At 45.0% G+C, this 24,310-nt stretch overlaps 1 protein-coding gene across 5 annotated transcripts in view; it reads right to left on the bottom strand.

Moving 5' to 3' along the window:
* Positions 1-24,310, bottom strand: part of GREB1L (GREB1 like retinoic acid receptor coactivator) — a 729,370-nt gene that overhangs the window by 57,103 nt on the left and 647,957 nt on the right. For all 5 annotated transcript variants that reach the window (XM_029591103.1, XM_029591107.1, XM_029591104.1 and 2 more), the window contains 2 exons: positions 10,944-11,105; positions 10,590-10,797 (listed from right to left, as the gene is read on the bottom strand). In XM_029591103.1, the coding sequence (XP_029446963.1) occupies positions 10,590-10,797; positions 10,944-11,105 (370 nt within the window). The remainder of the gene's footprint in view (positions 1-10,589; positions 10,798-10,943; positions 11,106-24,310) is intronic.

Raw genomic sequence — 24,310 nt, 5'->3', positions numbered from 1 at the left:
GGCCAATTTGGGAGAAGATTAAATTGGTGGTGCACTGGGATATAAGTGAAAGACTCTAAAGTAGAGCCCCTCATGGGATAGTGATAAGATACATGGATGGTTAACCCCAAGAGACGACGAGTATGCCCCCAAACCCTCCTGATCATTTTCACTAGGCTGAATTGCTGTGCCATGGGGAGGGCATTCTGGACCTGAGCGTGTAAAATAAAGCAGGGGTCGAAGGGCGAGCATATAGCTCGGATGAGTTGAGGGCCTGTGTATTCTGAAGTTCCCAGCACCCAGTCCCCCAGAAAGCAGAGATTCGCCGCCCATGAATACATACCTCTGAAAGTTTGGAAGGCCATAGCCCCCTTGAAATTTCGGGACCATCATAGTAGAGTAGGAAAACCGAGCCTTCTTGCCTCGCCAAAGGAATAATCTCACAGCTTTCTGAATATTTTTGTGATCCCGGGAAAGAAGAAGAAACGGGAGCATAGATAGCTTATATATCAACTGAGGTGCAATAACCATTTTAATCACTGCAATACGCCCATGGATAGTTAATGGGAGAGAACATTAACCCATCCATTTTTTATTCATTTTGTCAATCGTAGGCGGTATATTTAGGGCATACCATCTCTTGCGGTCAGAATGCAACATAATGCCCAAATACTTAATTGCAATATCTGTCCACTTCACTGGAAAGTCTGGCCACTGCCCTTTCAAAGATCCATGAAGATTCAAGGCCTCGGTTTTATCCAGATTTAGTTTAAATCCAGACAGCATTTGATAAGCATGAAAAATACTGATGGCCTGTGGGAGAGCCTTCCGGGCGTGAGACAGTAAAAGCAAAATATCATCTGCAAACAAGAGCGTTAGATATGTGTGTCCTCCCACTGGAATGCCCGTGACCCCTGGGGTTGCTTTCAATTTACTCACCAATGGTTCTACAGTCAAAATAAACAACAGGGGCGAAAGAGGGCACTCCTGTCGGGTACCCCGCTGCAGACAAAACTCGGCAGATAGCTGACCATTTAACAAAAACTGTGCCGAGGGATTAATGTAAAGTAGAGTGATATAATCATAAATTCGCCCTGTAAACCCCATCTTACTGAGAACCATTTTCAAAAATGGCCAGGCGACCCTATTGAAAGCCTTCTCAGCATCACAGGTAACTAGTAGAGGCTCGTGGATATTGGACGAGTGACAGACTTCCAAGGCGGTCAGTACCTTATGTATGTTAACAGTAGACCTTCTTCCAGCCACAAAGCCCACTTGATCCAGGGACACCAGTAAGGGCATAATAGGTTTTAACCTATTGGCCATAATTTTAGCAAAAAGTTTAATATCCAAATTGAGCAGTGAAATTGGTCTGTAGGATGAGGGCAAAAGCAGATCCCGACCTCCCTTGGGTAGAACAACTATAGTAGCTGCTCGCATAGTAGCTGGCATCTCTTGCCAATCAGCCATCCCTTCAAATACCGAGCCCAGAACTGGTGCCACTTCATCTATCAGGGCTTTGTAAAAAATAGAGGTCATGCCATCTGGACCTGGAGCTTTATGGGCGGGTAAAGCCTTAATAGCCTCCAGTACTTCTGTCACTGCTATAGGTCTTTGTAGCTGAGAAAGTTGAGCCTCTGTCAGACAAGGTAGAGAAATCGTGCGCAAAAAATCAGCAATGGCGGTTTCGTCCACTGGGTCTGCGGAGTATAGGGCCTTATAATAACTCGAAAAAATTTCCACTATATCAGTAGAGGAGGTTTTAATATTGCCTTGAGGATCTTTGAGATTGGCTATAAATTTGGAGGAGTCCTGTGCCCTTAGTAAATGGGCCAGAAGCCGTCCCACTTTATTCCCAAACTGAAAAAAAGTATATTGTCGATGCCGTAGGGTTCTAGTAGCCCTAGCGTGCAATAAGTCATTAAGAGCGGCCTGCATCGCTTTAAACTGAGGAGCACTGATGGGTCCCTGTTATGCTCACCTCCTCCAGAGGGGAGGCGTTAGCAATCTGTTATGCTCTCCTTCTCCAAGGGGGAGGAGCTAGCAATCTGTTACGCTCACCTCCTCCAGAGGGGAGGAGTTAGCAATCTGCTGTCGCTCACTCCGCCAGGAGGGTGGAGTTGGCAAGCTGTTCTGCTGTGCTCCTGAAAGGGGAAGGAGTAGCGATATGACATGACCTGCTCCTCCAGAAGGGAGGAGTTAGCTATCTGTAATTCTATTAGCCAACTGCTGTTAGATGCTGCTATAAGGAAAAGAAGTAGCAAACTGTATCAATCTGTTAAGGAGTAGCAATCTGTTATGGATCAACTCTCCAAGGAAGAGGAGTTGGCAATAGGTATATAGTACTTCGCTATAGAGATAGCAATCTATCATGCCCCCCGCTACGAAGTAGTAATCTGTATATATATATATATATATATAAAACTTCCGTGAGCGGAGTTATTGGTCTGTAGTAGTTGGCTCCCACAAGGTGACAATAATGAAAGGAATGACCACCTGAGGAAATGGTGAATCCCTGGGCCGATGGTAGATGACAGCGCCTCCAGGAGGAGATCCTGAGAGGAACCACTGGCTAGGCTAGAATATGAGATAAACACAATAGACTGGAAACTGGACCACCAGAGGTGGCAGTGGAGATTCGATGTGTTCGGCAAGGCTGAAGTCCTTCTAATACTGGAATATAATCTCTGGGTCGCTGAGCTGTAGAGAGAGACTAGAAGTAGTGAGTAGACAGGGTATACTGGATACAAGATGGTACACTCACAATAGTAGATGTCTGTAATGGTTTCTATGCCACAGAGGTTCTTCAGTACATTCAGGAACAGGAGCTGTAGGCGAGCACTGGTTCCCACAAACAGTCTGTAATAAGAACTCACAATTGCTGTATATGAAATGGCTTCTAAAGTAGGAGAGAGTCTGTAATAGATTCTAGGAACGTGGGCCCACATGGAGTGAGTACCGGTTCCTATCTGTAATCTTGCCAATTTAACTCTTGATCTCTGTACCTGCAATAACGTCTTGGACAGAAGGGAGTCTTCAGAGCAATAGGAATGTAGGCCCTCGTGGAGCGAGTACCAATTCCTAGATAATAGAACTCACTGTGTTCACGCCCGTGATCGCTTCCAGGAAACGAGGAGTCTTCCGAGTATTCTGACAATCTGAAATCAAGAAGAGAGAGCGGAGCCCCCCGTGGAGCGGGTACTCCTGGTAAGTTTGAATAGGCCGAGCAGTGGGTACAGGTTCCCCGGCTGACTCGGATCGTTGCTGCAAGTATCGTGGATTGCCGAAGCAAGTCCCATTGGAGTTCCTTGCTAACTTGTTAGAGGTTAGCAAACAAAGACCTTTTAAAGTGCAAATGGATGACGTCACTACGGGGGGACGCCCCTGAGGTTCGTGCCCTTGCTGGCACAAAGTCTGGAGCGCGCGCGCGCCGTTATGTCATCAAGAACATAGCGGATCCGAAGCGTTAGGCCAGCCCGGGGGAACCGGGACCAAGGAGGCGGAGAGAAGCCGCGGCTGCACTGTCCGTCAGAGCCGAAGGGAGTCGCATCCCAGGTAGAGAGGGTGGAGCGAGGGGCGAGAAGAGGCACGAACGCAACAGTCCCCTTGCACATTTAGTTTCCTCTTAAGGCCTCTCATCTGTTTTTCCAGGGAAATAATATCTGAATCTAGTTTTTTCTTTTTAAAGCTAGCGTAGCTGATTATATCCCCATGCAATACACTTTTTGCCGTCTCCCAAAGGAGAACTGGTTGATCCAGATGTTGTTTATTGTTTTACATAAAGTCACGCCACTTCCGTTGTAAATAGAGCCCAAATTCTGGATCTGTAGAGAGAAAAGATGGGAGTCTCCACTAGCCCTGTGGCGCCCCAGTACCCTTATTAAAAGTGCCCCCCACTGGACATTGGTCCGAGACAGATAACGCTTCGATAGTAGACTTAGTGAAACCAGAAAAAATAGATTCAGAGACTAAGAAGTAGTCTATTCGGGAGCGTGTGTTATGAGCCCGTGAGAGGTGTGTGAATTCACGCTCACCTGGGTGTAACGTTCTCCACAAATCTAAAAGCTGGAGATGTTTGCATAGGCCCTTAGATTCACAAATTTGATGGCCGCCCCTGGGAGGCTGTTTGTCCAACATCGGGTCTATTGCAAAATTGAAATCTCCCCCTATCACAATAGGATACTCCCCCAATTTGGTGAAGTGAGATAGTAAAGTAGTATAAAAAGAATGGTCGTAAGAATTTGAGCATAAATTGATGCCAAGAGCAGTGGAGTTCCCATCAGGCTCCCCTTAAGAATAAGATAGCAACCCTGAGGGTCTGTTACAGATTCCTGAAGTTTAAAGGGAGCGGATTTATGAAAAAGAATGGCTACCCCCCTACTTTTAGAGTTCCTCATGGCGTAAAAAACCTGTGCCACCCACTTCTTTTGTAATTTGATGATTTCCTCGGGAAGCAAGTGAGTCTCTTGTAAAACAAAATCACTTTAGCATGGAGTCTGTTTAAGCGGGCCAACACCTTTTCCCTCTTAATGGGGGTTCCCAGTCCTGCTACATTCCATGTTACCATATCCACCGCCATAGCTCATTCCAACTGAGAATATGTGCGCAACAGCAAAGTATCCAAAGCATTGAGAGATAGCCCTGACTCACTCTTCCAAGGGCAAGGCGATATAACAGAGAAAAGAAATGAGTGACATATAATACATACACTGAAGAAATACCCAGAACAAACATCCCAAACTGTAAGCCTATTCTGAGAGAGGTTCTCTGTAAGGACCTTAACCCTCCCAATCCCTCCCCCCCTCCCCTCAATAGAGCCATCAACCTCTGGGCCGGGCCATGGAGCAGAGGATGAGATCTTCCCCATTGACCAAAAATATCTCATCGATCCCAGATATAGGGATAAAGAGCACGGGATGGAAACATGTGCTTGGCTGCCACCCAGCCAGAGAAAAAAAAAAACAGAACAGAGTTAACGCACAACACTAAAATGAAAAAGTAAAACCCATGAAACAAGTACAATATCCATGAGTCTCCCGATGAAAAAGATATGAGAAGAGAGAGAAATAAAAACCCATACAGCTGGACCCAGCTTGATTTGGCCTTTTCAGATAAAGGACAAAAAGAAACCCAGCGTAGGCTGTCAGAAATCTTGATCCAACCGTGCGATGCCACAGAAATCCAACGTCTCATGCAGTAATTTTACACCAGGAAATCTCTTGTTGCCAGCAAATCAATCAGAAGAATCACCGGAGAAAAGATTGTACATCCAACAAAAGACTACCAGGAGGTTATGGCGATGAGGAAGTTTCCGGACCCGGTAGCGTCTGCACGAACTCTTGGGCCTCCGATGCTGAGGTGAAAAATTTGGTTCGACCCTGGTGAGAGATCTTCAACTTCGCAGGGAACATCAGGGCGAAACGCAGCTTTTTATTGAATAGTTTGGAGCAAACCTCAGAAAACGCCTTCTTTTGGAGGGTTACCCGCGGTGAAAAATCAAAACACTAAGGGTCTCATAGAAAAGCTTGCACGCCTTCTGATAGTGTTGTAGAACAAGAAACTTATGCGCAAAATGAAGGAAGCGGGCAATAATCACTCTCGATCTGCTTTCTGCATCTCCCTCATTCCTGCGGCCCGGCCTATGTGCTCTCTCCAGCAATCCCACCGATGGCGAAGCAAGCGATGGGACTATGCTTAATAGCCAGGTTTCTAATAATCGCTGCAGTTCTAATTCGGGCAGGGATTCTGGCATCCTGACGAAGCGCAAATTATTGCGGCTGGATCGATTTTCGAGATCATCACTCGCCTTCGCCTGTTTCTCCAACTCGTCGACACGGTGTTCAAGGGCCCAGATATCATCTTCGGCGAGCCCCACGCGGCCTTCCACTCGTTCCACCCGGCCATCAAATTCTGAAAGAGTAGCCCAAACCTCTGCGATCTGTTCAGATATTTGTTGCAGTTGCATGTCTAGGGCTGACACTACGGCCTGGGAAATTTTGTCCTCAGCGATTCACCTACTGGCGCGTCCAGCACAGACGGAGTGCCGGCCATTTTGGAGTCAGAGGCCTTTGGTTTCTCTTTGTCCTGCTTTATCGCGCACGACGCCATGCAGGGCCCAGTCTTTGCTCTCCAAACAGAAAAACAGTCCAGGGAAGTGTGCAGCAGTGTCGAGCAGTGGAAAAAAGATAGTTGGGAGACACGATGGCAGAGGATTTAGCTGGGGTGGCAGCCGGAGCTCAGCGGGCAGCAGCCTACCAAGCCTACCACATCATGTGATTCTACTTGAGGCCTTATTTTTATTTATTTAGTTCATGCCTTTTCAATGGTATCTGAAGGCAAGTTATATTTAGTTACTGTATTTTCTTATCCCTGGAAGGCTTACAATCTAAGGGACTCATTTATTAAGCTGTGTTAGGCATTTATCACGTGGTATTTGAAATACCACACGTTATTTTGCTCCCCAGCACCATGAGCATGAGTTGCATGTTAATCAGCTCATTACTAGCCTAATAAATGGAAATCAAATAATGTGACTTGCCTCAAAAATGTCAATCTGCGGTATCTGATTCAAAGTTAGGGGCAAAGGTAGGACCTCAGCTGGCTTGCACCATTTTGAAAAATGGCAACACTGGGACCAGACGCTTGGGAGTGCTCCAGGCCCCTCTGGCCCACCAGGGATGTTCTGGTAAAGTCTGGGAGGGTGAGGGGGTTGGCCTCAGTGAAGCACCATAGACCTTTTCTACTGAGATAAGAATAATAACTGGAGGACAGGACCTGTACTGCTAAACATCACGTGCTGGAACAGAAGAAATCTCTATTGTGCTCTTTAGCAGATTCTCGTGGTGGCTCTGGTCTGTTATACTCCCTGAACAAATGTATCCCAATGGGATGGATAATTTGAAGAGTGTAATAGAATAAGATACTTAAGGAGTCAACTTACATCTCTAAAACCAAAGCAGTCCAATAGTATAAATATTTTTGTACGTCTACATTGTTGCTAGAAATGTAAAAATAGCTACAGAAACACTACCAGATCAAACAAGTTCTTTTTTTAGGTATTCTAATACCTGGTGCATGATTAAATGCAGGCATTACATTTAGATGTCCACTGTTTTATAAATTACAGCTAGATGTCAAAAGGAGAATAATCGTAAATTAAAAAAACCTCAGAGAAGATGGTTAGATTTCAATTACCCCAATATTGACTGGGTAAATGTAACATCAGGACTTGCTAGAGACATAAAGTTCCTGGATGTAATAAATGATTGCTTCATGGAGCAATTGGTTCAGGAACCAACAAGAAGAGAGGGAGCTATTTTAGATTTAATTCTTAGTGGAACGCAAGATTTGGTGAGAGAAGCAACGGTGGTGGGGCCACTTGGCAACAGTGATCATAACATGATCAAATTTAAACTAATAACTGGAAGGGGGACAATAAGTAAATCTGCAGCTCTAACACTAAATTTTAAAAAAGGAAACTTTGATAAAATGAGAAAAACAGAAAAAAACTGAAAGGTGCAGCTGCAAAGGTTAAAAGTGTTCAACAGGCATGGACATTGTTTAAAAATACAATCCTAGAGGCGCAGTCCATATGTATTCCGCGCATTAAGAAAGGTAGAAGGAAGGAAAAACGATTACCGTCATGGTTAAAAGGTGAGGTGAAAGGGGCTATTTTAGCCAAAAAAACATCTTTCAAAAACTGGAAGAAGGATCCATCTGAAGAAAATAGTATAAAACATAAGCATTGTCAAGCTAAGTGTAAAACATTGATAAGACAGGGGAAGAGAGAATTTGAAATGAAATTGGCCATAGAGGCAAAAACTCATAATAAAAACTTTTTAAAATATATCCAAAGCAAGAAACCTGTGAGGAAGTCGGTTGGACCATTAGATGACAGAGGGGTTAAAGGGGCTCTTAGGGAAGATAAGGCCATTGCAGAAAGACTAAATGAATTATTTGCCTCCGTGTTTACAAATGAGGATGTTGGGGAGATACCAGTTCCGGAGATGGTTTTCAGGGGTGATGGGTCAGACGAACTGAACGAAATCACTGTGAACCTGGAAGATGTAGTAGGCCAGATTGACAAACTAAAGAGTAGCAAATCACCTGGACCGGATGGTATGCATTCTAGGGTTCTGAAGGAACTCAAAAATGAAATTCCTGATCTATTAGTTAAAATTTGTAACCTATCATTAAAATCATCCATTGTACCTGAAGAATGGAGGGTGGCCAATGTAACCCCAATATTTAAAAAAGGCTCCAGGGGCAATCCGGGTAACTATAGACCAGTGAGCGTGACTTCAGTGCCGGGGAAAATAGTGGAAACTATTCTCAAGAACAAAATTGTAAAGCATATAGAAAGACATGATTTAATGGAACATAGTCAACATGGATTTACCCAAGGGAAGTCTTGCCTAACAAATCTGCTTCATTTTTTTGAAGGGGTTAATAAACATGTGGATAAAGGTGAACCGGTAGATGTAGTGTATTTGGATTTTCAGAAGGCGTTTGACAAAGTCCCTCATGAGAGGCTTCTACGAAAACTAAAAAGTCATGGGATAGGAGGCGATGTCCTTTCGTGGATTACAAGCTGGTTAAAAGACAGGAAACAGAGAGTAGGATTAAATGGTCAATTTTCTCAGTGGAAAAGGGTAAACAGTTGAGTGCCTCAGGGATCTGTTCTTGGACCAGTGCTTTTCAATATATATATATAAATGATCTAGAAAGGAATACGACGAGTGTGGTTATCAAATTTGCGGATGATACAAAATTATTCAGAGTAGTTAAATCACAAGCGGATTGTGATACATTGCAGGAGGACCTTGCAAAACTGGAAGATTGGGCATCCAAATGGCAGATGAAATTTAATGTGGACAAGTGCAAGGTATTGCATATAGGGAAAAATAACCCTTGCTGTAGTTACACGATGTTAGGTTCCATATTAGGAGCTACCACCCAGGAAAAAGATCTAGGCATCATAGTGGATAATACTTTAAAATCGTCAGCTCAGTGTACTGCAGCAGTCAAAAAAGCAAATAGAATGTTAGGAATTATTAGGAAGGGAATGGTTAATAGAACGGAAAATGTCATAATGCATCTATATCGCTCCATGGTGAGACCACACCTTGAATACTGTGTACAATTCTGGTCGCCGCATCTCAAAAAAGATATAGTTGCGATGGAGAAGGTACAGAGAAGGGCAACCAAAATGATAAAGGGGATGGAACAGCTTCCCTATGAGGATAGGCTGAAGAGATTAGGGCTGTTCAGCTTGGAGAAGAGACGGCTGAGGGGGGATATGATAGAGGTCTTTAAGATCATGAGAGGTCTTGAACGAGTAGATGTTACTCGGTTATTTTCACTTTCGAATAATAGAAGGACTAGGGGGCATTCCATGAAGTTAGCAAGTAGCACATTTAAGACTAATCGGAGAAAATTCTTTTTCACTCAACGCACAATAAAGCTCTGGAATTTGTTGCTAGAGGATGTGGTTAGTGCAGTTAGTGTAGCTGGGTTCAAAAAAGGTTTGGATAAGTTCTTGGAGGAGAAGTCCATTAATGGCTATTAATCAATTTTACTTAGGGAATAGCTACTGCTATTAATTGCATCAGTAGCATGGGATCTTCTTAGTGTTTGGGTAATTGCCAGGTTCTTGTGGCCTGGTTTTGGCCTCTGTTGGAAACAGGATGCTGGGCTTGATGGACCCTTGGTCTGACCCAGCATGGCAATTTCTTATGTTCTTATGGTTTATAACTTTCATTGATTGGCTGAGGTTCATCAGATGACTTTTGAATGACGTATTTTTACCAGTGCCCAGTTGGAACGGCAGCCATATGAGAGAGACTCTACGCCATTCAGCATTTTGTAACTGTTTGCACTTTGTATATTTTTTGTGCATGTTTGTTGATCCTATGAATTAGGAATACCAACTATGCATTTGCTATAACGATCTTCCTTTTTTTTACAGTAACCAAGGCAATATCGCTGACCAATTAGCCCCTGATGAAGGCATCGAAACACAGCTTGTGTCATGAGGTTTTTCTTTTGGGTCTGGTGAATTGATTTATTGGCTTGGACTGCTCAGTCTCAGTCATAAATTATTGATTTCCATCATGGACTGAAAAGATAAGTTTTGGCGGTTTTTTCATATATTTTAATGCTTCACCTAAGTCACCATAAACCTCTTCACATAGAGCAATATAAAATGTTTAAAAAATTCTGGGAGACCTATGATTAAACATTAAGAGCTACCCTTAATGCTTTTAGTGATGAATGGCAGTCAGAATGATAACAGTGTTTTTATGAAGCTCTCCATATGAGGGTTCTCCAAAATTTATATGGTACTCTTGATAGTGTATTATATGTATTAAAAAGAAAATAATGCCTCTGGACAATCCACTTATATGACTGGCTAAAGTTAGGCATCTACGATACCAGCATAACTGGATATGTCTGAAAGTGTTACCTATGTCTAACGAATACAAATAGCCAATTAAAACAGATTTAGACATCCTAACTTCAGTGATACTTTTTGAAAATGTAACCCCATTATGAATAAAAGAATTATATAGAGCTTTTGGTATACAAAATCCTGTCAAAGTTCTGCTTACCAACTCCAGCATTGTTGAACACTCCAGGCAGCACTAACATGATGTGGTTGGGCCAGTATTTGCGATAAAGTGGCATTTCATACTCCTTGACTACCAGGATGTGCAGGTGACTGATACCTTCCATAGCATGGTAAAGATTCAGAAGGCCATGCTCGTGGCGGCCACTTGATGGTGTGAAAATAGGACTCTTCACTGTACTCAAATTTTGCTAAAAGACCCAACAGATGTAAGAAAGAATCTATGTAAGTTGATAAAATAGTAAAGAGGAAGCTTGCACATTATTATTAACTGTCTTTTACTGTCACGGACAGAATCAGATAGCAGGAAAAAAGGATGTACACGATATAAACCTGCCTTATCAGACACCAGTGGTAGGCGCATGCTCTCAAGGTGCTTTCCTTGCTTGCCGAAGACAAAATGGTGTTCCTTGGATTTGGGGATGATAAAATGAAGCTGAACTTCCTCACCCAGCATGGAAGATGAAAATGTAAATGCATGTAACGTGGAGTCTGATATCTGGGAAAAAAACCACAAGTCAGTTCACAAGAGCAAGACACACAACTGTAAAGAAAACCACTCCAAGATGTTTAACATTAGTGCACACACTGAACTCCCTCAAACAGAACTGTTATAAAACTCAAAATTTGGTACCTTTTCTCCTGGAACAGAGGTCCTGAGCCATGCATAGAAAAATGTGTTACATTCTACATGTTCTCTCCCACCAAATGTATTCTCCTTCTTAAAGTATCAACAGGTATTTATGCGCATTTGCACAAATGTTTACAATAATATCTGCAAAATAATTTTCTTTACAAAAACTTGCCAGTGACGAACTCCTTGAATGAGATATCACAGAAATGTACTTATTTTTATATTTAAGGTAAAACCGGAGGGTTAATGAACTTTATTTCTAAAGATGCACATCAGTGCACATCAGTGCACATCAGATGCACATCAGTGCACATCAGTGCATCTTTCCAACAATGGCCAATCCAGGTTACAAGTACCTGGCAGATCCCATAAAGCAGATCTAATTCCTGTTACTCATGCTCAGGGACAGCAATAGCTTTCTGTAGTATACCTAGCTAATAATATGTTATGGATTTTTCCTCCAGAAGCTTGTCCAAACCTCTTTTAAACTTAACTATGCTAGTCACCTTGATCACATCCTCTAGCAAAGATTTCACAGCTTCATAGTGTAGAGTGAAAAAGTACTTTCCATGGTCTGTTTTGAATCTGCTGGCTGTTATTTTCGTGGAGTATACCCTTGTTATAATATTATAAGAAAGGGTAAATAATCATCTTTTATTTATGTTTAAATAGTTTTGACAAGATTTAGGATGCAGGGTTTCTGATGCACCCATAAATAGAAATATGAGATAACAATAGTAAAATGCAAACACTGTAGACAACCCTACCTTTTATCCCCTCCCCCACCCATACTCAGAAAAACAAGTCCAGCACTGTACCAACAATGTACAGAACCAATGTCAATGCCAATGGATATCAGTCATTCAAAATCAAACTCCTGGATCTATGTGGTAGAGCTTGAATATATGGTTCCCATATCTGCAGGAATTTGTGTCGGTGATTTGGAGAAAGGCGGGATGTCATATTGTCCATCTGCATCATTCGGTGTAAGTGGTTATGCCATGCCCAGAAAGTCGGGACCTCAGATCTTCTCCAACATAGGCGAATCAGTTTTTTCCCCACTAAACTTGCTTTCTTAAGAAATAAACACAGCTCTATACCTCGAACCAGTAAACACCAAAATATCATCAGCAAAGGCTGAGCATTTAAAAACTTCTGTTTGAAACTATACTCCTTTCACCATCTGGGCAAATTGGATGGATAAAAGAAGGGGTTCAAGCTGTAGAAGGAAAAGAAGGGGAGGGAGGGCGCAGCCCTGCCGCGTTCCCCTACGGACTAAGAACACCTACGATTGCGATCTGTTGGCAACAATAAATGCGGTAGGGTCATGATACAAGAGCTGAACCGCATCGTAAAAGAACCCCTCAATTACCACACAGCGCAAAACATGAAAAAGATTCCCCACTTCACCCTATCAAACGCCTTTTCGGCATTAAAGCTGACTTCCAGATAGGGCTCCTCCGCCTGGCTGCATAGGGCCATAGCTGTCAATACGCGCCTGATATTAGTAAGTGCATAACATTTCCTAACAAAACCCACTTGTCCCGGTTGAATCAGAGAGGGTAGAATGTCCACGAGTCGGTCAGCCAATATTTTAGCTATAAGTTTCTCACCAAAATTTAGTAGGGAAATGGGACAAAAAGATGCCGGGAAAAGGGGGTCCTTCCCTGCTTTACACGTGCCATCTGCGGCAGACCCATGGCACGGCCCCTAACCTTTCTATAATGATTCCAGCTCCTGGCTCCTCCTCGCTGGCAGCGGTGGGCCATCAGCTCCATCCTCAGGCTTCTCCCGGTGCCTCCGGCCCAGCTGCAGTCCCTGGCGTTCCCAGTCCAGCCACCATGTCTCGTTAGGCTTCTCTGCGTGGCCCACAGAGAGATGCTCCTACTCGGCGCCGCGCACCTCCCTAGACACGCGCACCATTGATGTTTAAGTAAGGACCGTGGCAGGGACCTAGCTGTGGCCCCAGATGATAACGTCAACAAGCTACAGTATTTAAGCACAGGCTCCGCTCCCTAGCGTTGCCTTAGCAACAGGTCTCCTCACTGGTCGAGTACTCGTTGCCACTTAGAGATTCGTCTCATCCCTGCATTCCTGTTTCTCGTCTGTTCCTGGTTCCCGTCTACTTGTTCTTGCCTTGCTCCATACCTCGGATTGCCTACACAGACTTTGACTCTGCTTCACTTGACCACGCCATTGACTCTGTCCGAGCCTGGACCTCTACTTCACCTGACCACGCTATTGCCTATCTCCAGACCCAGATCTCTGCTTCGCCTGATTTCACTATTGCCTTTCTCCAGACCCAGACCTCTACTTCGCCTTACGCTATTGCCTATCTCCAGACCCAGACCTGTGCATCATTGACTACGCTTGACTATCTCCGTGATAAGATCTCAGTCTTGCTTGCCACTGCCTCCGGATAGCTGCCAGCCTTGACTCAAGCCTGTTCCTCAACACCTCTCTGTGTTACTCCCTGAACATTGTTCATTCAGGCTTCATAAGAACATAAGAAAATGCCATACTGGGTCAGACCAAGGGTCCATCAAGCCCAGCATCCTGTTTCCAACAGTGGCCAATCCAGGCCATAAGAACCTGGCAAGTACCCAAAAATTAAGTCTATTCCATGTTACCATTGCTAATGGCAGTGGCTATTCTCTAAGTGAACTTAATAGCAGGTAATGGACTTCTCCTCCAAGAACTTATCCAATCCTTTTTTAAACACAGCTATACTAACTGCACTAACCACATCCTCTGGCAACAAATTCCAGAGTTTAATTGTGCGTTGAGTAAAAAAGAACTTTCTCCGATTAGTTTTAAATGTGCCCCATGCTAACTTCATGGAGTGCCCCCTAGTGTTTCTATTATCCGAAAGAGTAAATAACCGATTCACATCTACCCATTCTAGACCTTTCATGATTTTAAACATCTCTATCATATCCCTCCTTAGCCGTCTCTTCTCCAAGCTGAAAAGTCCTAACCTCTTTAGTCTTTCCTCATAGGGGAGCTGTTCCATTCCCCTTATCATTTTGGTAGCCCTTCTCTGTTCCTTCTCCATTGCAATTATATCTTTTTTGTGATGCAGCGACCAGAATTGTACACAGTATTCAAGGTGCGGTCTCACCATGGAATGATACAGAGGCATTATGATATTTTCTGTTTTATTCACCATTCCCTTTCTAATAATTCCCAACAATCTGTTTGCTTTTTTGACTGCCGCAGCACACTGAACTGACAATTTCAATGTGTTATCCACTATGATGCCTAGATCTCTTTCTTGGGTTGTAGCACCTAATATGGAACCCAACATTGTATAATTATAGCATGGGTTATTTTTCCCTATATGCATCACCTTGCACTTATCCACATTAAATTTCATCTGCCATTTTGATGCCCAATTTTCCAGTCTCACAAGGTCTTCCTGCAATTTATCACAATCTGCTTGTGATTTAACTACTCTGAACAATTTTGTGTCATCTGCAAATTTATCTCACTCGTCGTATTTCTTTCCAGATCATTTATAAATATATTGAAAAGTAAGGGTCCCAATACAGATCCCTGAGGCACTCCACTGTCCACTCCCTTCCACTGAGAAAATTGTCCATTTAATCCTACTCTCTGTTTCCTGTCTTTTAGCCAGTTTGCAATCCACGAAAGGACATCGCCACCTATCCCATGACTTTTTACTTTTCCTAGAAGCCTCTCATGAGGAACTTTATCAAATGCCTTCTGAAAATCCAAGTATATTACATCTACCGGTTCACCTTTATCCACATGTTTATTAACTCCTTCAAAAAAGTGAAGCAGATTTGTGAGGCAAGACTTGCCTTGGGTAAAGCCATGCTGACTTTGTTCCATTAAACCATGTCTTTCTATATGTTCTGTGATTTTGATGTTTAGAACACTTTCCACTATTTTTCCTGTCACTGAAGTCAGGCTAACCGGTCTGTAGTTTCCCGGATCGCCCCTGGAGCCCTTTTTAAATATTGGGGTTACATTTGCTATCCTCCAGTCTTCAGGTACAATGGATGATTTTAATGATAGGTTACAAATTTTTACTAATAGGTCTGAAATTTCATTTTTTAGTTCCTTCAGAACTCTGGGGTGTATACCATCCGGTCTAGGTTATTTACTACTCTTCAGTTTGTCAATCAGGTCTACCACATCTTCTAGGTTCACCGTGATTTGATTCAGTCTATCTGAATCATTACCCATGAAAACCTTTTCTTGCTCAAGCGCCCCCATGTCTGCCTCCATTCCATTGGTGCTCGGGTTTCCTGGACACTACCCTGTCCAGAGATAGACTGTACCACCTGCTGTCTCTGGACTGAACCAACCTCAACCTCAACCTCGACTACATACAGAGACCCACCTAAGTTCTGCCGGCCCCGGCACCCAAAGGCTCAACCTGCGGAGAACGAGGGCTGGTATAGGTGAAGCTCCAGCAGCCTCTTTCTATCAGCCCACTCTGCCTGCCGACGGTAGCGACCCAAAGGTCCCTACCTACGGGTTGCGTCAACCCCACCTCGGCCCAAGGGTCCACCTCCGGCGCAACAGGTTGCAAAGGCCATGGACTTGGTGGAGCCGCGTGCCCTCCAGGCCATTCCAGGCCTGGCATCCAAGGTACAAGAACAGCAGCAGTTTCTTGAGGCAGTGGGCTCCTCCATTGATCATCTCCACGCCTGGCTTGATGCCCTCACCAGCAGTCCGGTTACTACACCGGCTCCTCCTCATTCACAGCCATCATCACCGTTGCCTCGAGCCCTGCTGGCCCTACCAGCGCCCCCACGCTTCAACGGTGACTCCAAGCTCTGCAGAGTGTTCATCAACCAATGCTACATGCAAATCGTCTTTCAGGATGAACTAACCAAAGTCACCTTCATCCTGTCTCATCTCGAAGGGAAGGTGCTGGCCTGGGCTTCGCTCTTATGGGAACGATCGGTAGTCGGTAGCAAACGGGATCGAACCCAAAACTGAGATAACTCCTAAGGGAGTTATCTCAGTTTGTGGCTGTGTTTCGACGGACCTTTGATGATCCTGGGTGGCATGCTGTGGCAAGCACCAGCTTGTTGCATCTTCGTCAAGGTCAAAGAAGTATTTTCGACTATGCCATTGAGTTTCAAACTTTGGCTTCTGAGCTCGCCTGGCAGGAAGACTGCCTGCAAGCTATCTACCTGGATGGACTTTCCTCGCAGCTGAAGGATGAGTTGGATGCACGGGAGCTCCCTTCCTCTCTCGAGGACCTTATAGACTTGAGCGTCACCGGGAGAGTCGGATGCCCAAGAAGCACTCTCGGGTTCGATCCCGTTTGCTACAGACTACCAGCCCTGTTCCGAGTAGGGTCTCTATTGTGGCCAAGATGGAAGAGCCCATGCAGTTGGGCCGTGGGCGGCTGACATCAGAAGAGCGCTTCCGGCAGAGACAAACCGGTCTGTGTCTGTATTGTGGAACACTTGGCCACCATCTACAGACTTGCCCTGTCCATCCGGGAAACTTCCCGGCCTGAGTTCAGTAGGGGTACTGAACTTGGGCACAACTTTCCGCTCCCTCAAATGTCTGTACCAGTCACCCCGATATGGGATTCCCGGTCCTTCCTGGTTCTTACTCTGGTGGATTCCGGAGCAGGAGGTAATTTCATCCTCAAGGATCTAGTTCAGCTCCTGGGTATAAAAACCCATCCTCTGGAGACTTCCTTGTGCATAGCATCTATCTACGGGGAACCGTTACCCAGTCAAATCTTCCTCACCACTGAGCCAGTTCAACTATGCACTGGTGCCCTGCACATGGAAGAACCTGAACTGTTGGTATTGGAAAAATCCATCCATCCAGTAGACTTAGGACTCCCCTGGCTCCACTGGCACTCTCCCAATTTGATTGGGGTTCACTGCAACTGGTGGAGTGGGGTCCTGCCTGCCATCAATCCAGTCTACAGAAAGTGGTACTGCCATCCGTGGTTCCTCTGGCGCCACTTCTTCAGGTATACCCGCTCCCTATGCGGATTTCGAAGATGTATTTTCCAAGCAAAAAGCAGACCTTCTTCCACATCTTCGGAGGTTTGATTGTCCCATAGACCTCCTTCCTGGGACCACACCTCTCCGAGGGTGCACCTATCCTCTGTCTCTCCCAGAGACAAAGGCCATGACAGAGTACATTCTAGAAAACCTTGCGAAAGGATTCATCTGCCCCTCTACCTCGCCAGCTGGGGCAGGATTCTTTTTTGTGACCAAGAAGGATGGATCACTCAGGCCATGCATTGACTATCGTGGCCTAAACCCCATTACCCGTAAGGACAAGTACCCTCTGCCGCTGATCTCGGAATTATTCAATCGCTTGCACAGAGCATCTGTTTTCACTAAGTTGGATTTACGCGGTGCGTATAACCTGGTACGGGATCCGTCCCAATGACATTTGGAAGACCGCCTTTAACACCCGAGACGGTCACTACGAATACTTGGTGATGCCCTTCGGTCTCTGCAACGCGCCCGCAGTGTTCCAACGAACGAACAAAATTTTTAGAGATCTGCTGTATTCCAAGGTTGAGGCATACTTGGATGATATCCTTGTTTTTTCTACTGTCCTCCAGCGCTTTCGCGAGAATCACTTATTTGCGAAGTTGGATAAGTGTCTATTCAAGAAATCCAGTCTGCCTTTCCTCAGATACATTATCTCCCAACGAGGATTCTCTATGGACCCTGCTAAGTTGAAAGGAATCCGGGATTGGCCGCAACCCGTGGGTCTTAAAACCCTCCAGCCATTCCTGGGATTTCTAAATTACTATCGTCATTTTATTTCACACTATTCCACGTTGGCTGCCCCTCTGACTGCATTGACTCGCAAGGGCCAAGATACTCTAAATTGGACACCGGAAGCCATCACGGCCTTCCACCGCCTTAAAGAAGCCTTCCAGGCGGGGTCCTGTCTACATCATCCAAACCCGAACTGTCCATTTCTTGTGGAAGTGGTCGCCTCCGCATTTGGGGCTGGGGCGGTCCTGAGCCAATGCACTGCTTCAGGCCCTACAGTCTCATATTCGTTCTACTCTCGCAAGTTCTCATCTGCAGAACAGAACTATAGTATTGGAGATTTTATTTATTTATTTATTTATTTATTTCACATTTTTCTATACCGAACTTCATGGTTGAATACCATATCAGATCGGTTTACATCGAATGAGGGATAGAAACTTGTAACAGAAAACGGAACAATAAGTTATAATCAGAAAGAGAGCAAGAAAGTTACATTGAACAAGGACTATAAACTTGGAGGCTTTACAGCTTGGAAGTAAATAGAGTAAAAAAGGCCCGAGCAGAGCCGTAACTTAAAATTCAAAAGTCATAATGAGCTCAGTTCGAGCAAGATAGTTTAATTGCGGAGGTATTGGATAAAAGGCATCTCAAAGAGGCATGGTTCCATGGCTCGTGAGTAGGATGGTAGATTATTGTGTGTCTGAAGGATCCAAAAAGGCTAGTCGGAACAGCCAAGTCTTAAGTTTTTTTTTAAAAGTTAGTAGGCATGGTTCCAACCTGAGTTCTGCAGGAAGACTAATCCACATATTTGGACCTGCTAGAGAAAAGGCTCGGACCCTGGTCGAAACTAGGCGAATGGTTTTGGTTGGAGGGACTTGTAACTCTCCTTTGTGGATTTCTCTAATCGGTCTGTTGGATGTATGGAGTTTGAGGGGAAATTCAAGGTCAAGATAAAAATAGTTATGGATGGACTTGTGTATCAGGGTGAGAGATTTGTGAAGGACTCTGTGGTAGACTGGTAACCAGTGAAGGTTTCGGAGAGTGGGAGTAATATGATCTCTTCGGTTGGTACTGGTTAAAATTCTGGCAGCAGCATTCTGTATCATTTGAAGAGGTTTGGTGGTTGAGCTGGGTAGGCCAGTAAGAAGAGCGCTGCAATAATCTATTTTTGAAAAAATTAGGGATTGCAGAACAGTTCTAAAGTCGTGGAGATATAGGAGAGGTTTGAGTCTTCTCAACACCTGTAGTCTGTGGAAACAATCTTTGGTAGTCGAATTGATCATAGTCTTTAGATTAAGGCGGTTGTCTAGAATTACTCCCAAATCTCTTACTTGAGTATGGGTGAGTTGGAGACTTTGATGGATTTGTGGAGGATGGATGTCTGGGTTGGAAGAGATAAATAGTAATTCAGTCTTAGCGGAGTTGAGGACCAAATTTAGATTATTGAGGAGATTATTTATAGATTGAAAGCAAGTTTTCCAAAGTGAGAGAGCTTTAGTGATGGATTCTATAATGGGAAGCAGAATCTGAACATCGTCAGCATAGATGTAATGGATGAGATTGAGACTTGTTAACAGATGACAAAGGGGGAGGAGATTGTGAGTTCTTTGCCATCAAACTAGCCCTTGAAGAATGGCGCCCGTGGTTAGAGGGCTCGCAACACAAATTCATAGTGTTCACTGACCACAAGAACCTGGAACACTTGAACCATGCCCAGAGTCTCAACGCCCGTCAGGCCTCATGGGCCCTATCCTTTCTCCAGGTTCAATTTCGAGCTTTGTTACCGTCCAGCTGAGAAAAACCTCCGGGCAGATGCCTTATCATGCTCTTTTGAGCCTGAAGACACCCCGGAAGAACCCGGTCACATTATAGACCCGGCTTGTATTTGCCTATCCGCTACTCACCTAGTCCCTACTGGGAAGACTGTCGTGCCTTGACGACTCCGAGAAAGAGTCCTCCGCTGGGCGCATGACTCTAAGTTTGCTGGTCACCCAGGGCGAGCGTGAATCTTGGCGCTGCTCCAGCGGTTCTTCTGGTAGCCCACTATGGTCTCTGACGCTTAAGCATATGTCGAATCCTGTAACACTTGTGCGCAACAAAAGCCCACGGTCAGTTGACCTTGGGGTTTACTTAAACCACTTCCAGCTCCCGAGGAATTGTGGACCCACCTGTCTACGGATTTCATCGTGGACTTGCCTCCATCTAAGGGCCATACCGTTATATGGGTAACCATAGACCGATTTTCAAAAATGGCCCTTTTTGTTCTTCTACCGGGCCTACCATCTGCTCCTGAACTGGCACGCTTATTCTTCTGCCACATCTTCAGATTGCATGGCCTACCCAAGGACTTTGTCTCGGATAGAGGTCCTCAATTTGTTGCTAGATACTGGCACGCTCTTTGCCGAAAATTCGGCATCAACATCAGTCTAACAACCGCTTCCCACCCCCAAGCCAACGGACAAGCTGAACGAATGAATCGCTCTTTAAAAGCCTTCCTGCACGCTTACATTAATGACCGCCAAGACAATTGGTCTGAACTTCTCCCTTGGGCGTTTTCTCACAACTCCCACACTGCCACAGCTACAGGCACGTCACCGTTCTCCATTGTCTATGGAAAGCAACCAATACCACCACTGCCCATACCATTGTCAGTACTGTCCCCTGCAGCACAGGCTACTGCGGATGCCCTCAAGGCTTTATGGGAACAGACGAATCTTCGCTTACGTCAAGCCACTTCCCGGGCCAAGAGAACTGCTAACAGTCACCGACGCTCAGCTCCTGAATTCCTTCTTGGCCAGAAAGTCTGGTTGAGCACTTGATATAATCAGACTCAAAATACCTTCTCAAAGATTCGCTCCAAGGTATATCGGATCTTTTATGGTCACCTGACGCACTGGACCTGTTACATACCAGCTTCGGCTGCCTCCTACGCTGGGAATACATAATACGTTCCACGTATCTTTTCTAAAACCTGTAGTCTTGTCCTGGCCTTCCCAAAAGGCCCCTGAACCACCTCCACTGGTGGCTGAGACTAACACGACTTACAAGGTACATGAAGTCCTCGACGTCTGCTGTAGGGGCCGCTGGTGGGAATACCTTTTTTCTTGGGAGGGTTATGGACCCGAAGAAAATTCTTGGGAACCAGCTCAGAATATCTTGGATAAAACCCTCCTCCTGAACTTTCATCGTGCCCATCCAGGCAAACCCCGACCTCCAAGGGGGATGGGCGTACTGTTACGCATGCCGTCCATGGCAGACCTGCGGCACAGCCCCTCTATAATAATGACTCCAGCTCCTGGTTCCTCCTCACTGGCGGGCCATCAGCTCTGTCCTCAGACCTCCCCCGGTGCCTCTGGCCCAGCCGCAGACCCTGATGTTCCCGGTCCAGCCACCATGTCTCTTCGGGCTTCTCCGCGTGGCCCACGGAGAGATGCTGCTACTTGGTGGCCCGCCCCTTCCTAGGCGGGCACGCACCATTGATGTTTAAGTAGGAATCGCGGCGGGAACCTAGCTGCGGCCCCGGATGATGACGTCAACAAGCTACAGTATTTAAGCAAAGGCTCCACTCCACTCCCTCGCTGGTCGAGTACTCGTTGCCTCTTAGAGATTCATCTCATCCCTGCGTTCCTGTTCCTCGTCTGTTCCTGGTTCCCGTCTACTTGTCCCTGCCTTGCTCCATACTTTGGATTGCCTACATGGACTTTGACTCTACTTCGCCTGACCACGCTATTGACTCTCTCCGAGCCCGGACCTCTGCTTCACCTGACTACGTATCTCCAGACCCAGACCTCCACATTGTTGACTACGCTTGACTATTTCCATGATCAGATCTCAGCCTCACTTGCCACTGCCTCCGGATTGCCGCCAGCCTTGACTCAAGCCTGTTTCTCGACGCCTCTCTGCCTTACTCCCTGGACATGGTTCATTCAGGCTTCGGCCTGCTCTTGCTCGAGCGCCCCCTGTCTGCCTCCGTTCCATTGGCGCTCGAGTTTCTAGGACACTACCCTGTCCAGAGTAAGACTGTACCATCTCTCTTCTGCTGTCTCTGGGCTGAACCAACCTCAACCTCGACTATATACAGAGGCCTACCTAAGTCCTGCTGGCCCCAGCACCCAAAGGCTCAACCCGCGAGGAACGAGGGCTTGTATAGGTGATGTTCCAGCGGCCTCTATCAGCCCACTCCTCCTGATGACAGTGGCAACCCGTAGGTCCCTACCTATTGGTTGCGTCAACCCCACCTTGGCCCAAGGGTCCACCTCCGGTGCAACACCTTGGCTTAAGAATGAGTTATATTGGCTGCGTTATTAAGAATCGGATATGTCCCTGCGCAAATCACTTCATTGAGAGTGAGTGACAGAGGAGTACTCAGAGAGTCAATCAAACATTTGTAGGACTCAGCTGTGAACCCATCAGGATCTGGAGCTTTGAATCTCTTTGCCTGCCAGATAGCTAACCTAACCTCCTCTTCCATTACGCGGCGATTCAACCAGAGTTGCTGATCTGGAGTTAGATGCAGTAGGTTGATTTGGGTGCAAAATCGATCGCAGACTCCCTGATCCCAGCCCTCAGAAGTATAAAGATCAGAGTAGAATTTCCTGAAACAAAGTAATATAGCGCAAGTATTGTTTACCACTCGACCAGAGGGCTGTAATATATCGGGGGGCTGCGAGCTGTTTTAATTAAATTAGCTATCAATTTTCCAGAATTGTTGCTAAATTGAAATAGCTTGAACTGGTAATACATCAAGCTCTTCTTAGCGCATCAGTGCAGTAAGGAATTAATGGCCTCTTGCAATGACAGAAAACTCTCCTTATTAATTCGAGAATTAGAGCATGCTAGGGCACTCTTTGCACATTGAAGTTGGTTACTCAAAGATAATAGAGACTTGTCTAAATTTTTTCGCCTATGGGCCAAATAGGAAATGATGTCCCCACGTATAACTGCTTTCGCAGTATACCAAATAATACAGGGTCATTTGCAAGTTTTCTGTTTAGATATGAATAACCATTCCATTAAGCATGGAGATATTCATGAAAATGAGAATCTTCAGCTAAAAAACATGGGAAACGCCAAGCAAAGGGGGATGGAGATGGAGGGGACCAAACTAAATCAATCCATATGGGAGCATGATCAGAAATGATAATGTTATCAATGCCCGCATCCTGGACTTTAGAAAAAATGTGATTACTTATTAAGATATAATCCAATCAAGAAAGGGTTGTATGGGCCCAGGATAAGTGAGCAAAATCTTTACTGGTAGAATGAAGTATGCACCATGCATCCACCAAGTGCAAAGAGCGCTCTAAGAAGGAGATACCTTTGCTAAATTTGCTGTCCATTGAGTGGGCCTGGGACTTATCCAGTTGGGGGTTGCGGATGGCATTGAAATCACCTCCTACAAAGATGGTATGGTCCATATACGGGAGAAGTAACCTATAGAGGTCCCGAAAGAAACCAGGGTTAAAATTATTAGGGGCATAGAGATTACACAAAACCAGAGCCTCGTGGTTAAATTCAGCAATTAAAATAATATACTGTCCCTGTGGGTCTTTAAGTTCTGTTTGAACAGTAAGGGACAGCTGCTTGTTAACCAGTACCACTACTACTGCACACTTAGAAGTTGCTGATGCAAAATGGACTGCTCCCACCCAGTTTTGGCACAGTTTCCTGTGCTCCAAGTCACTTAAATGTGTTTCATTGCAGAAATACTAGGTCTGCCGATTTTCTCTTTAAAACTGTAAGGATTTTGGACTGCTTAATCGGGGAATTAATACCACAGACATTCCAGGAGAATAAATGAATCCCTTAATTAGTCATCCATAGGAATCAAATGGGCCATGGTATATGCATATTACTTCATTATCGCAATGGGGACCCTCCCAGCTGAGGCCCCCAGCTATCAAGGATTTCCCAGGAAGTGACTGATATGGTTTGGTAATTATATACAATACATAGGCACAGCACATCAGAGAAAACTGTAAATATCCCTTGATTTCCCCACCCAAACCCCCCTCCCTCTCCCAGATTTCCCAGTGCTAAGCTTATCCCAACTATCGATGGAGATCATTTCCATGCTATCAGATCCCCCATCCTCATCCAACCCCAACCCCACCACTTTTCCTGTAAAAAATAAAAGAACCCAATCTGTATCATCAACTGCTTACAAATAAAAATTGAAATAGGCTAATATTAAACATCGGGTGATGACGCCTAGGAGAAACCTTATGAGTCTGGAGCCATGAAACAAAGGCACCTTCAGAATGTTAGCTAAGCGAACAGTTACCCAAGTATTGTATCTTGGAAACAATCAGAGGTTAAGTCTGCAAA

This window comes from Rhinatrema bivittatum, chromosome 2, assembly GCF_901001135.1.
Source record: "Rhinatrema bivittatum chromosome 2, aRhiBiv1.1, whole genome shotgun sequence".
Taxonomy (NCBI): Eukaryota; Metazoa; Chordata; class Amphibia; order Gymnophiona; family Rhinatrematidae; genus Rhinatrema; species Rhinatrema bivittatum.
Note: the sequence above shows the minus strand (reverse complement) of the source record. Positions and strands in the feature narration are given on the sequence as shown.